The sequence below is a fragment of the Cervus elaphus genome, chromosome 21 (assembly GCF_910594005.1).
Source record: "Cervus elaphus chromosome 21, mCerEla1.1, whole genome shotgun sequence".
NCBI classification, from domain to species: Eukaryota; Metazoa; Chordata; class Mammalia; order Artiodactyla; family Cervidae; genus Cervus; species Cervus elaphus.
Window position 1 is genome coordinate 38611338 of NC_057835.1, and position 13522 is coordinate 38624859.

Genomic DNA, 13522 nt, shown 5'->3' on the forward strand with positions numbered 1-13522 from the left:
AAGTGAACTGCGTTTCGAGTTCATAAAATAATGGACACACCCCAAATTGGGCATTTGTTTAGTTTCATCCTTCACACTTTTCTAAATTTTTAAAGGTTCTACAAAGAGAATGCTCCTCTGTAAAAAGACCTGCATTTAAAAACCCTGTGATGGGTTTCCCCAGTTATTACTTCCTGTGAAAATTGCAGGTGGCTGGATCTAAAGTCTATATAAACATTATCCAAAAAAACCCCAAAACTCTCCTGAAATACAAATCAGTGCCAGTTAGACCCAAGACGCACCCCCACTCTGGATGTGCTGGCTGTAGGGAGTTCTTGAACTACTTGCAATTGTTAGCACTGTAGTGTCTTTTAGTCTGGAGAAATTCTTTGTGTGTGTGTGCGTGTGTGTCTGTGTGTGTGTGTGTGCGCGCGCGCGCGCGCACGCAACAAAGAAGTGCACCTATATTGCTTTGAAGAGAGTATACCTTTCTTTCTACGTGGCCCTGACCCCAAAAGACTATTAAGGGCCTTACAAACCTCTAGTCCCTGGCTTCCAAGAACCCTTGCCTTACGAAGAGGAATCAGAATCAGAGAAAATAAGAGTTACACTTAAAATTGCAGCGATCCAAACCTGATCAACCCCTCCGCCTCCAACAATGACCCAATTCCCACCCAGAGCCAAAAGGGCAGCTTCAAGTTAATCCCCAGACCAAACTTAGCCGCCGGCAAAAAGACCACTTTTTGACGCCTCAGAGCACTCGGTTTTCACAATGCGTTTTATTCATAAAAAAATAAATTTATTTACATTTGCTAATCACTGTGGTAGTGCAGCCTGGGGCAGGAGCGCGTTCCGCCGGAACAGGGTCACTAGTACCGAACAGCCTCCGCGCCCCACCCGGCCCGGAGGAAGAACGGGGGCGCCGGGAGTTGGAGTCGGAGGCGGGTGCCACCCGAGGGGGAGGCTAGGTGGGGACACTCGGGGGAGGGGGCCTGCAAGTAGGTGTGGGCGGAGGGAGCAGAGGGAGATGCCGAAGCAGACGCGAGCCAGGTCGGTGGGGAGAGGCGGATGGGAGGCTCAAGCCTTAGAAGGGGAGTGGGCAGACCTAAGCCTGGTTAAGGGGAGATGCTCGCCTCGGGGGACGGAGGGGCGTCACTAGCCCCCCGGAAGCGCGACCGTAGGGAGCGCTCCGGGCAGACCCGGCCAGGTGGGTCTCTGCGAGCGCGCTTCCACCTCTCCCCGAACCGGCAGGACATCGTGCGTCGGGCCCGGCCCTGTGGGATTCAATTCTGGCCCAGGTGTGCAGCGCTCCTCTCTTTGTAACTTAAAAACACACCCCGATGTAGGGTCTGGCGTGAAGACTTCGGTCTCTGCAGCCGGTTGTCCAGAGCGCGTTCTGACCATGGTCTAACCGTGAGAGGCCTGGACAGTACAGGCCATCACACGGTAGATCTGGCTCAGTGTGGAAACTAACCCCTAGGCGGCTGCGCGCTGGGCTCAGACTGCGCCGCGGGGGTATTCTATACAGCTAAAGCCCGAGGCCTGATCTGGGTCCGCGTGTAGTGTCGTTGCCCAGACCCGCGGCAGCAGAGCCGTCTGCACCCGGCGATGCCAGGCGCGCTGCCGACACCCAGGCTTTACCCACCCCACCCCCCCCGCCCCCTAACGCCCGCCACCTGTCGAGTTCATGGTCCCGGGCTGGGGGAGTCTAGGAGAATCCAATGGAACGTTCTTCCCATTCTCAGGGCTTCTCACGCTGCCTCCCTAGTCCCCAAACCCGTGTGCTCAACCAATAATCCCAAGAGAGTTCGAGTTCGCTCTAAGCGGTGGTCCCACATAATCTGTTGGCCGCGGAGACTTCTTTGGTGTCAGAGTCGGGTCGTCCCGAGACCACAAATGGCCACGTCTGTAAAACCAGAAAGAGCATCAGATACCGAAGAAACGATCGTTTCAAAACGAAACCGCTCTCCAGACGGAGCCCCGGGATACCCCTGGCTTTGCATAGCTCCGATTTTATCAGTATTCTGGGAATTTTTCGCGTCTTCTCTCTAAACCAAGATTTTAATTTTACTGGATTTTGATCACGTAAGACGGGAGTTTTCCGTTCCCGCTGTCCTCATGGTGATTCCGCGAAATTTGCATGAATTTGGGATTTTGTGGCTTAGTTCCCTTCCCCCAAACACACACACACCCATCAGCCATTCGCTCCAAGAAGGAACTGGGATAGGATCTTTCTCAAGCCCGGAGAGTTGGCAGGTCGGAGAGGGACTTTCCAGACAAATCCCGTTTGGGGAAACCTCTGCTATTCAAGAATTGAAAAAACCCAAAGGCTTTTAAAAAGGTCTCGGTCTTCCCTCCCTCCTTTCAGAAAGTAGGGCTGGTTGATTTAAACCTGTCAGACTCTTATCTGCAAAAAGGAAGGGAGATTTTTCTTTCTATCTGCAAAGGGACAGCGGACTCCAATGGAACCTAGATTTACCCCGGAAGCAGGATATTAGCCATAGTGATAGTATCACCCGGCAAAAGCGTCACGTACAATGATCAGACTGATGCAAACACAGAGGGGTGGATGGTCCTCTTCTAGGAAAACGACTGGCTCCTCCCGTGATTTGGGAGAAACCAAACTGGCCTCCTCACCACCCCTACCAGACCTCCCCCCGCCCCACTTCGGGTTCTTCCCAGAGGCCAGACTCTGCCGGGCGACGGGAAGCGCTCGGGGCATCACTCGACCGCCCCGACCCGGGCCTCGCGCGCGGCGCCCCTACCAGGTTCACCGGGTGCACGTAGCCGTTCTCGTAGCGGTCCTCCTGCAGCAGCTGCCGCAGGTGCGCGATGTAACTGGAAGCCAGCCGGAGCGTGTCCAGCTTGGAAAGCTTGGTGTCGGGGGGCACCCAGGGCAGGCTGGTCTTGAGTCTGGAGAAGGCTTTGCTCAGCACGCGCATCCGGGCGCGCTCTCGGGCGTTGGCCGCGTTCCTCTGCGACTGCTTGCACTCGGCCGCCGAACCCTTGGGCGGGAGGGGCTTCTTGCCGCCGCCGCCCCCAGCCACCCGGGGCCGCTTCCTCTTGCAGCCTCCCGCGCCGCCCGCCGCGCCCAGCGCACAGCGCTCCTCCTCGCCGTCGGGGTCATCCTCCTCCGCAGAAGAGTTGTCGCTGGGCGACACGTAGCTGCGCTCGGCGCCGCGGAGGCACGGCCTCTTGGAGACGGGAACCGGGTACCCTCGCTGCAGTCCCCGCAGCTCCATCTCCTCCGGGTCGCTCACCGAGCCGGTGGACATCGTTGCGTCCCCCGCGCCTCAGCTTTCCTCCCCCAGGCCAGTCTCGCGGCCTCCGCCTTCCGCTCCCTCGCGGAGGCGGGGGCCAGGCTGAACTCCGCAGACGACGAGTGACCAGAGTCGGGAACCGCGGAGCCCTGAGACTGATCCCGGAGAGCGTGGCCGAGAAGTCGGCGCCTGGGCCCAGGCTCGGCGCTCACTACCGCGCGCCGCGCCTTTTGACCGGACTATTTATTCTGTACTCCTCGGAACAAACCACCCCGGGTAAAGAAGAGGGGGTGGGAAAAGAGGGGCAAGAGGTGGGGCGGGGGCGTGGAAGGGGTGGGGACCGCTGTTCAGAGTGCCGAGAATCTGCCGGTGGGGGCGGGGAAGGGGAAGTCTCTTGAACTGGGATCTGGACCCCTGGGCCCGAGGGACCCATCACTGCGAGATGAGTGCTCGTGGGGTGAGTGAAGGAGGGTATCTTGTTCGTACCCAGGTACCCACTTCCACCCCCGACTGATCTTAACGGAGGCGAAGATTGCCGGACACTTGGAAACCCCAGGATCGCGACCTCTGCGTCCTTCCCATCTTTTCAGCCGAAATGTATTTTCCAGGTTCATCACTCATAATGTATGACTGCCTATTCAAGCCCGGCCCGACAAAAGCGTAAAAGCTAAACAAGCAACAGCGAACAATGGGCGAATTACCTCTCATTTTCCTCCCCTCTTTTCCTTTAACGTCGCCGTTTGATTTACAAAGCACTTTCATCTACAGGGGTTCGTTTCATTTTCCAACATCTGTGACTTAAATGTTATTATCTCCACTTTGCAGAACTTGAAGCTAAGCCGCAGAGATGGATGTTAAGTAAAGGACCCCATATCGACAGGCTGGTAAGCAGAATATGGACTCAAACTCCGTGTGTAGAATCCCAGGCCCGTCGGTATTTCAGTCGCGCAGCACAGGATGCTCTCTGTCTGCTGTTTTCTGCTGTCTAGGTAGTTCCACGCGTTAATTCTGTTTTCAACACCAGAGTGCGGTAAGATAGAAGGTCCTGCCCCAGCGCTCTGAGCTACAGTCTAGGGAATCGATGACTATTTTCGATGGTGTGTTGAAGAGCACGCTCCTGGATTCAGCATGCAAAGTCAGCACAACCATCCAAAGTAAAACAAAACAAACAAGAAACCACGATAAAACAGCACCCAGAAGTATGCCCCTCAAAGGAGACAAAGCATAACTGCGGTCTCCTTGTTTCCTAACTGGAAGAGCCTTGGCAATACGTGGTCTGGGGATGGGTGCTTCATTTTGGGAGTGGACATCAATGGCCAGCTGTTGAATGCCTGCTGTGTGCCAAGCACTGGATTAGGCGTCCGGTGCCCCCCACCCCGAGTAATTAAAACTAAAACAACAGCAAAATAATTAAAATTCTGTGAGTGGGTTTGGGTTGGCCACGCCATTCTGCACTGAGAAACTGAGTCTTCACACCCGAATTAGATGTTTACCTGTCGTTTCTCTCCAGGCCTACAGCCAAGCTGAGAGAAGCTGAAGGAGACAGATGGGCAGTCGACCCGGGACGGTGCGGGCAGAAGCCGCAGGCCAGCCTCGCCCCGACGACTCCTCCAGCAGAACAAATGCGCCGGGCTTGGTGCCTGAAGTGCCGCAACAGGTGGCTGGCCAGGGCTGACTTCATCATTCAGGCATCATCGTTCCACCTTCGTCTCCCAGGCCAGGCCTCCCTGTGGGGATGTTTTGCCAAACCCCTCCCGCTCGCCCCCATTTGCAGAGGTTTTCTCCCGATATATTTTGCCATTCTGGGGAGGGGGTGGTGGTGGCGGGGGGTGGGGGGGGCGAGAGCTGGGGGAGGGTCTCCTCTGAGGTCAGTTGAGTAAAACTCTCGATCTCAGTTCTCGGTGCTGGGAAAACTCAGGGAGTACTTGACAGAGCTTGAAATCTTTCCTGGACCGCTGCTTGCACTTGAACTTGACTCTAGGTGCCGGTGCCGGGAGGAGGAGGGAAGGGAGGGGCGGTTGGGGAGAGGAGAGAGAAGGGAGGGTGGCAGGGAAAGGGGAGCAGAAAGATGGAAAGGGAAGATCTCGGGCAGCTTTTTGCATCGCCTATTGATGACCTGAAGCTATCAGTATAAATACAGAGCCTCATACATTAGAGGCAGGCATATAGGTTTAAAAAATCGGGATTGTTTATACAGGTGCAGAACAAAGTCTTTCTTTGGAAAAGATTAATGGCAGGGAGACCGCTAGATTTTCTCTAAACAGTCACAAAAACTGTACCCAGCTTCAACGCCAAGCGGGTCATGGCCAGTTTCTTTTTCCAGAAGGAACTGCCTGACCCCAACGATTCATGTTTGTTTGTTTGTTTTTTTTTCCTTTAAACTAGCTCTTTCCTTCTTCCTGTTTTTTTCTTTCCCCTTCCTTCCTACTTTCTTTTCTTCCTTCCTTTTCATCCTTCTTTTTCCTTCCTCCCTCTGATCTCTTTCAAGAAATATAGCCATTTCCTCTATTTTCCCTTTATTTTGTTTTCATCTTCCCTTTCCCTCCATTTCTTTCTATTTTTATTCTTTCACTCTTTTTTTCAAGTTGCAGACTCCTAATGAAGATTAAGAGATGTATCTTCACATACATTGCATGTTAGTATATAACTGCAGTTTGCTTTAACAGGTTTGTAATGACATCTGATACTACACTTTCAAAATGCTTTTAGTTTTCCTTCTGTCTCAGTGATTAGAAAAACCCCATGAGCTGAACAGTGCTAATATAATATCTCTTTTGAAAAATCAATTGTTTTAATTGTTTTGGCAAGTCCCCATACACTGCAAATAAAAAATGAAAACTTTAGTTTTATATTTTAAAAACAAGCACACTGAAAACAATTCCTATTTGCCCATGCTAATAACCTTTGAGATTTGTAACACAAATATACAGGTTTCTATGGTATATATTGATGATTTTGAAATTCTTTTAAGATGTTCTTTTTAAGTATGCAGTGGGAGGTGGGTTAAAGTTACATTATCAAACAAACATTAAATACATTTAATAATGGATAAGACATTAATAATCCCAGCTCTCCTGCTTATTAACTGCATGACCTTTGGCAATTTTTTTTTGAGGCCCAGATTACTGATATATAATATGAAATATCCATCTTGAAGAAAGTGAGAGTCTGTGAGTAATTGCCTGGGCCACAGCCTGATGCATGAGAAAAAAAATCAATAAATGCTAGTTATTTGTATTACTATGAATTGTGTGATGCCCAACATCACACATCTAATAAATATCAGTGTCCAGAACTGACCCAGGGTTTGTAAGCAAGGGCTTGTTCTGCCTGCTGTTTCAGGCAGCACCAGAGGTTTCTTTTCTTTAACTGCAGGCTTCTGTGGTTCAAGTGCATGGTCCTATTACCTGACATCTCCCCCAGGCCTCAGAAAAGACCTCACTGAGGGAAACTGATGGGACTACATTAGAAACTTTCTTTCCCCAAGTTTTCTCCCCATAAAGCCACAACAATTCTCCCAGCCTCCCTTCCCCTATTTGAAAACTGCTAAATAAATAAATATAAATAAAACTCCTAAATCAGTTACTGAAAGGGTTAAATGAAATTGTGGAGGAGCAGCACAGTGTAACACACTAAAGGTGCTTAATTTGCTGAAATATAAAAAATGCAGACTCTGATTTTCTAAAAAGAGAGAATGAGGTCACAGACCACAGAAAAGGCCATTTAATGCCACACACCCACCCCTTCCACCCCCGAGTACATACCAAGCCCATTTAATGCCACATCACTCCAAAGTAAGTGCTGGGGGAAGAAGTTTGAGGCTGGGCAGATCAAATGGTTTAGAGTTTAGGGAGAGTAGGGACTGTGCTATACTCTTGGACACCAAGTCAAAGCATGTACAAAGTAGGTGCTTAAGAAATGGTTGTTGTGGGAATGCATTTCCCATATGACTTTCCTGGTGGCGTCTCCCCAGATTCTCTTGATGTTCTGGGTTTGTCCAGTTGGCTGAACAAATTGCCTGTTCCTTTGATCTAGCAAAACAAGAGTCTAGACCAGCACTGGCTAAATATTACTGATGTTACCAGCCGCATGAGGCTACTGAGCACTTGGAATGTGGCTAGTCATGTCCAGTATTGTAAAATACACACCAAATATTGAAGACAATGTGAAGAAAAGATGTAAAATAATATTTTAAAAATATATGTCAAACAATGAGAATGTTTTGATAAATTGCGTTAAAGGAAGTATATTATTAAAAAACAATTTTCCATGACTTTCTATTTTTATAATGTGGCCACTCGACATTGGGAATTACAGATGTGGCTCGCATTATATTTCTGTTGGATAATTCGGGGATTAACGATGCAATTGTGCATTGAGTGTCTAGTGTTTGCTGTGGCAGGTGTTGGTGAGCCCGACTCCCGCCCACTCGGAAGGCACATTCTCGTGGGAAAAAGCACCGAAATGCGGGAAGCACACATTACAGCACGTCTGCTCTCACTAATTCCTGTCATCTCGCCTGCACCGCTCCACGTGTACCCGACTCCATCTAATAGGTCCAACCCCAGAACACGGGGAGAAACGCTTCCGGTGGGTTTGGATTTCCGCAGCGCTTCTCACGGGGAAAAGTTACACGGAGGCGTACGTTTCCCAGGTAGTTTGGGCCACCCCACAGACAGTGGATGCCAGGGCTCTGGATGCCCAGTTCCTCAGTCTTTTCAAAACATCCCTGGATACAAATTATGACATCCACGCATGGGAGGTTCCGGGTCTGGCGGTGTGCGAGTCACGTGGAGCACAGGTCATGTGGTATACGGTTACAGGGTGGGGCGGGACAGTCACGTGGGGAGCATAGTGTTGCCATGTTTCTTTGTCTCATGAAGCTGGGGAGCTGATTGGGTGCATCCGGGGTGTCCCCACGCTCCCTGACCCGGAAGGAAAGGAACATTCATCACTTTGACCCTGGCGGCCACATGGTCAGGTGCCTGTGGGAACTGTGGGGCCTGCGAGAGAAGTCTTCTGTTGTCCCGAAGGCAGTCGGTCCTCCACCGGTTATTTATCCAAGATTTGCTGCTAGATTTTTGCCTCTGTGGAGTCCCGTGAGACCTTAGCCTTTAGAGAGGCTGGGCCTGGGCAAGTCAGGTTTGCCGAGTCTGAAAGTGGAAAAACTGGAGTTGAGAATGAAAAAAGGAAATAGGGAATGTGATCAGACCCAGAGACCTGATTTTCTCTGCCATTTAGAACAGAAGGAAAAAATAAAGTCCTCGGTAATTTGTCTTGACAGCTAAAATGCAGGTGATTTTGGAATAGATTTTTTTAAATGGGATAGGTGTGGGTGCTAACCAAGGTTTTTACAAACTCCAGGTTAGGACTAGAAAGGTGCGGGTCTCCTACAGATGGACTTCCCAGATGGTTCCGATGTAAAGAATCCACCTGCCAAGCAGGAAAGGCAGGTTCCATCCCTGGGTTGGGAAGATTTCCCCTGGAGGAGAGAATGGCAACCCACTCCAGTATTCTTGCCTAGATAATCCCATGGACAGGGGAGCCTGGCGGGCTACAGTCCATTGGGTCACAGAGTAGGACAGGACTTAGCTACTGAACAACAACAACAAATTCCTGCAGACGACTTTGAATTCTCCATTAGCAGAGTTAAGCAGCCAGTCCAGCTCTCAGGAGGAAACACATGGTGATGGCTTGGCCTCTGGAGGTTTGTCTGCAGAATCTCTGGACTTCACTTATTTGGAGGATCCTGAAGGACAAGTTGGTCTGAACTGTGGTTCATGGGTCTGACAGCAGTCTTATTTTTTAAAAACTCTTTGGGACAGCCTTCCATTCTTAGGCAGAAGCTAAGAGTCTCTGACTAAGAATTTTTTTTTTTTTACTGTTGATTTTTATTGGCAGTACTTTGAAAGTGTGAAAATACTACATTTCCAAAACATCCCTTGAAACATAGCACACAGCTCTGGTCTACGTTATATTGTCCCAAGCCTTCGATTTAACTGTGGAGTTAACCTAGGAGAAGATGACATCCTGCCATGTGACACGTACTGGAAAGAGGTCCCTCTTCTTTGGACATTAGGAGATCTCTGCCTATCAACTTAGTGATGTTGGGACACTTGCTGGCTGCCTTGGAGCTCTTTCTCTGTGTATAGCCCACCAACCAGGTGCCGGTGAGGGAAACTGCAAACCCATGTGTAAGCTTCCCTGAAAAGTGCAGCACATTGTACAAGGTCAGTTATTACATTGTTGTCTTCTTTCTCTCCTAGGGACTCATCTTTGTCCTACCCCCCTCTCACAATTGTGAACCCTGCTCGGAGTCACCCTCATGTTAGCAGCCCTCTACCCTCTACCCCCTTCCCAGCAGTGCCTCATCCCCTATTGAACATCAAGTGAAAACTAAATGCCGCCTGGCGCCAGAGGAAGTTGTCCTGTAATAGATACTTCGTAGTGTCAGAGAGCAGGGACCCTGTACACTTGGTCAACCAGCCCCTTAAACTCTTCTGTAAAAGCAGGCCTGGCTTATTTACATACAGACTTTGTTTCCCTGGCCCTAAGCCCCTCTAACCTCCAGTTCTAAAATGAGCTCCCATAGGGATCAGAGAAAAGGGAGGTGTTTTGCGCAATGTGTGCACTTTTTCTGAATGTTTTGTCCTTTGGATTATTTGTGCTGCTCTGCCCAATTAGCAAGGATAATGAGCCAGTTAGCGTGCAGGGGAAAACGCTACCCTCTGTAAGTTTCAAAGGCAAACTCCTTGAGGATGTTGGAAACAGAAGTAGATAAGGAATCTTCATGCCTGTTTCATCACCCTGTCCCTATCTCTTCTTAAATTGCCACATTTAGGCAACTTCCCTTAGGGAGGAGAGTAGCAGAATTAAAATTAATAAGAAAACAAAAAGACTAAACTGTCAACTCAGTGATGACAGAGACTCTGCCTTGTTCAGCTGGGTATTCCCCCTGTCTGTGACAGACACTACCTAAGTATTTGATCATTGAAAACATTGAAAAACACAGGAACCCAATCTAATCTTCACCCATAATTACTGGAAGACATACTCAAACCATTATTTGCCCTTCACTTAACCAACTCAGTTTACTCCTGTGTGCTCTGCCCCACTGTCAGTACTTACAGAGATCCAATTACATTTCTCATTACCTGAATGGACTTAGGAAAACTATTTTCTGTTTTCAAATGTAGCTTATATGTCAGTTTACTCATACTGTAGTTGCCACAATCCCAGTGTTAATTCTAAATAACTGAAGAATTGTGTTTATTATAAACATCCCAGCAACGAGATTTCTCCTTTTAAAAATGAAATCTGGCTTTAAATACTGTCAGTATATTTTTTCCCTGATTGAAAAAAATCAGAATTTTTATAAAATTTCAGAAGGTCACAGATATATAGAGCCTCACATTAAACCTTTATTATAGTGTAAGTGGGGAGTGGAGCCCTGAAAGGCCCACACATTTAACGGGTGAGCAGAGCAGGGGATTCAGAGAAAGTAAGGCCGTCATCAGAGAGGTGAGAGGAAAACCAAGATTACTGTTTTTGAAAGCAAGGGAGGGGTTTCAGGAAATAATGGGTGGGGACTTCCAGTTGAGGTGATATGGTAAAGTCACGTTTTGAAGCTGCCCTTGTGCTCCAAGCACATGGCGATGAGTTAAAGTGTAAAAATAGGAAACTAGAAAGGCACAGTCGGGTTCAAAAGCAAGAAAAATATTTCCATGGACCAGGAGTACAACAGAAACCGAATGTTGAGTGCAGTTGGAGCTCCTGGAAGATCTTCAGGGACTCCTCCAGGCAAGAGCCTCCAGGAGTTGAGTTCCTTTGCAGAAAGGGGGAACATCATTGTCCCATGTGAGGAGGAAGACTGGTGTGGGTCACTACCTAAATTATGATGGAAGTCCACCATAGTGAGTGCAACCACTAAGGAAACAAAAAAAGCAAACCTAGCTAGCCTATTGGTTCTGTAACTGAATTAGTTTTTTTTTTCTCTTAATCGTGGATCACTTTTTCCTGCTTCTTTGCATGCTTTGGTGCCTTTTGTTTAGAGGCCAGACATTGTGAATTTTGCCTGTTGGTGCTGGATATCTGTGTATTCTAATAAATACTATCAATATTCGTTCTGGGATGCAGTTACTTGGAAATAGTGTAATCCTTTTCAGTCTTGCTTTTAAGATGGATCAGTAGAAGAAATCATTGGTGCTCATTCTAAAGTTAATTCTTCCCCATACTGAGGGAAGACTCTTCTCAGCACTCAGCCTGAAGCCCCGTGCATCATGAGGTTTTCCAGTCTAGCTGGAGCATGTGTTATTCCTGGCCCTGTGTCCATACCTGACTCTGTTCCCTTTAATCTTTTTTGATGAGAGTTCCTTCAACTTTTGTTTGAAGGAAGTTTCCTCCTGTGCTTCCTCCTGATCTGCTGAAAACTCCAAGGGGACCTCCCGCAGATCTCCAGAGTTCGCTCTCTGTGCCGCTTCCTTCTCTCTGGTCTTCTGTTTGGTGAATTCTAGCTGCCTTGTTTTCCCCACTCTTTCAGCTCTGGCTTCTCCACTCAGGGGTCTGCCTGGGTTCTCCCTTTTTGCTTCTCACTTTGGAAACATCTGTGATGGCAAGGTCTGGGGCAACGGCAATGATTATAGGCCTTTCCTTGTTTCCCATCTCTTAGGGTCCACTGTCCTTTACTGCCCCCTGTCCAATGTTTGGAGAACCATTGTTTCATCTATTTTGCCTGTTTTGTGGTTGCTCCAGATGGAAGGGTGAGTCTATCACTGGAACTCAATTTTGGCCCTAAGTGGAAGTCTTTGAAATTACTCCTTGGTAGGAGACTGGTTTCTTTTTGGTTTGCTTTTAAAGGTTAGAATTGCTTAAGCATGCTTATGTTTTGAGGAAAAATTAAAGATGTTAAAAATATAAGAAACAGGAGTTCCCTAGAGGAGGTAGAAGGAGATGGGAAGGTAGCTTTGATGAGCATAAAATATACCCCTTTGCCTGAAATGAGTTGAAAATAAATAATGTAGGATGCCACTGTAAATCAGGAATGGTTTCTCATGGGAAGTTAAGAGGTTAGCCTCTGTGAGTAGGAATGAGGTACTGAGGTTAACAGAAGTGGAGAATGTGAGGAGTAACTCTTTTGGAGAATAGAAGAAAGGACTGAGTAGGTATAAGACAAAGTGTTTCAAAGCAGTGTTAAGGGCCCTGATGAGGGACTCCCCTGGTGGTCCTGTGGTTGAGACTTCCTTCCAAAGCAGGGGGCGTGGGGTTCGATCTCTGATTAGGGAGCTAGGATCCCACTGTGCCTTGGGGCCAAAAAAAAAAAAAAAATCCAAACCCCTGAAACATAAAGCAGAAGCAATATTGTAACAAATTCAATAAAGATATTTAAAGTAGCCCACCTAAAATAAAAGAAAAAAGGGACCTGATGAATTTGAGCATTTATTCTCATTAACAAATATGAAGTTTTCTAGCATAGGGGTTGATATATAGTTATTAGAAATAGTTGAATTTTGATAATAAGATCCCCAGTTTACATCTCTGGTAACAAGAAATTGCAAGAATAAGGCACTAATGGATTCAGTAGGTTTTGATGAGGTAGAGAGGCAAGTTAGGAATATGGAGTTTAGGGGAGATATTGTTAGGGATTTAGATGAAGCTTCTATAGTTGGGAGACCCAAGGTACACAGGAGGGAGGCAAAAATGAAAGTGCATTTTAATTTCTTTTTCTTTTGGGGTTAGTGAAGAGGAAAGGATTTGCAAAGACACAGTACCACTATGTTGTACAAGTTTTGAAGGTGTCATTGACATAGAATCCAATGTGAAAGAATCTGTGTATTCCAATTATCATTTATTATTTATCTATTATTGATTTTTTAATTGAATATCTGTTTCTTATATTTTTTTAGTTGTTTCTTGGCCTTGCAACCAGAATTCAGAAATACAGGTACACATGCCTTCATACACGTAAACTATTCTTCGAAATTTAGGCTACCTGGAGGCATTAGGAGATTTTTTTCAACATATCCCACAGCAGTTTGAAGAAGTGAAGTCGCTCAGTTGTGTCCGACTCTTCGTGACCCCGTGGACTGTAGCCCACCAGGATCCTCTGTCCATGGGATTCTCCAGGCAAGAATACTGGAGTGGGTTGCCATTTCCTTCTCCAGGGGATCTTCCTGACCCAGGGATCGAACCCAGGTCTCCCGCATTACAGGCAGACGCTTTAACCTCTGAGCCACCAAGGAAGCCACAGCAGTTTAGAACACAGCAAATATTGGGTATTTTAAATC

At 47.7% G+C, this 13522-nt stretch overlaps 1 protein-coding gene and 1 long non-coding RNA gene across 2 annotated transcripts; one reads left to right on the forward strand and one right to left on the reverse strand.

Moving 5' to 3' along the window:
* Positions 1-738: 738 nt before the first annotated feature.
* MSC (musculin) lies at positions 739-3618 on the reverse strand. Its single transcript, XM_043880205.1, has 2 exons — positions 2745-3618; positions 739-1885 (listed from the first exon to the last, which is right to left on the reverse strand). Exons 1-2 carry the CDS (start codon positions 3252-3254, stop codon positions 1799-1801), a joined length of 597 nt encoding a protein of 198 aa, XP_043736140.1. The 5' UTR covers positions 3255-3618; the 3' UTR covers positions 739-1798.
* Positions 3619-3632: 14 nt separating this feature from the next.
* Positions 3633-8025, forward strand: LOC122679468. Its single transcript, XR_006336408.1, has 3 exons — positions 3633-3847; positions 4065-4123; positions 4750-8025. It is a non-coding gene; the product is annotated as an uncharacterized LOC122679468 (long non-coding RNA).
* Positions 8026-13522: the final 5497 nt, after the last annotated feature.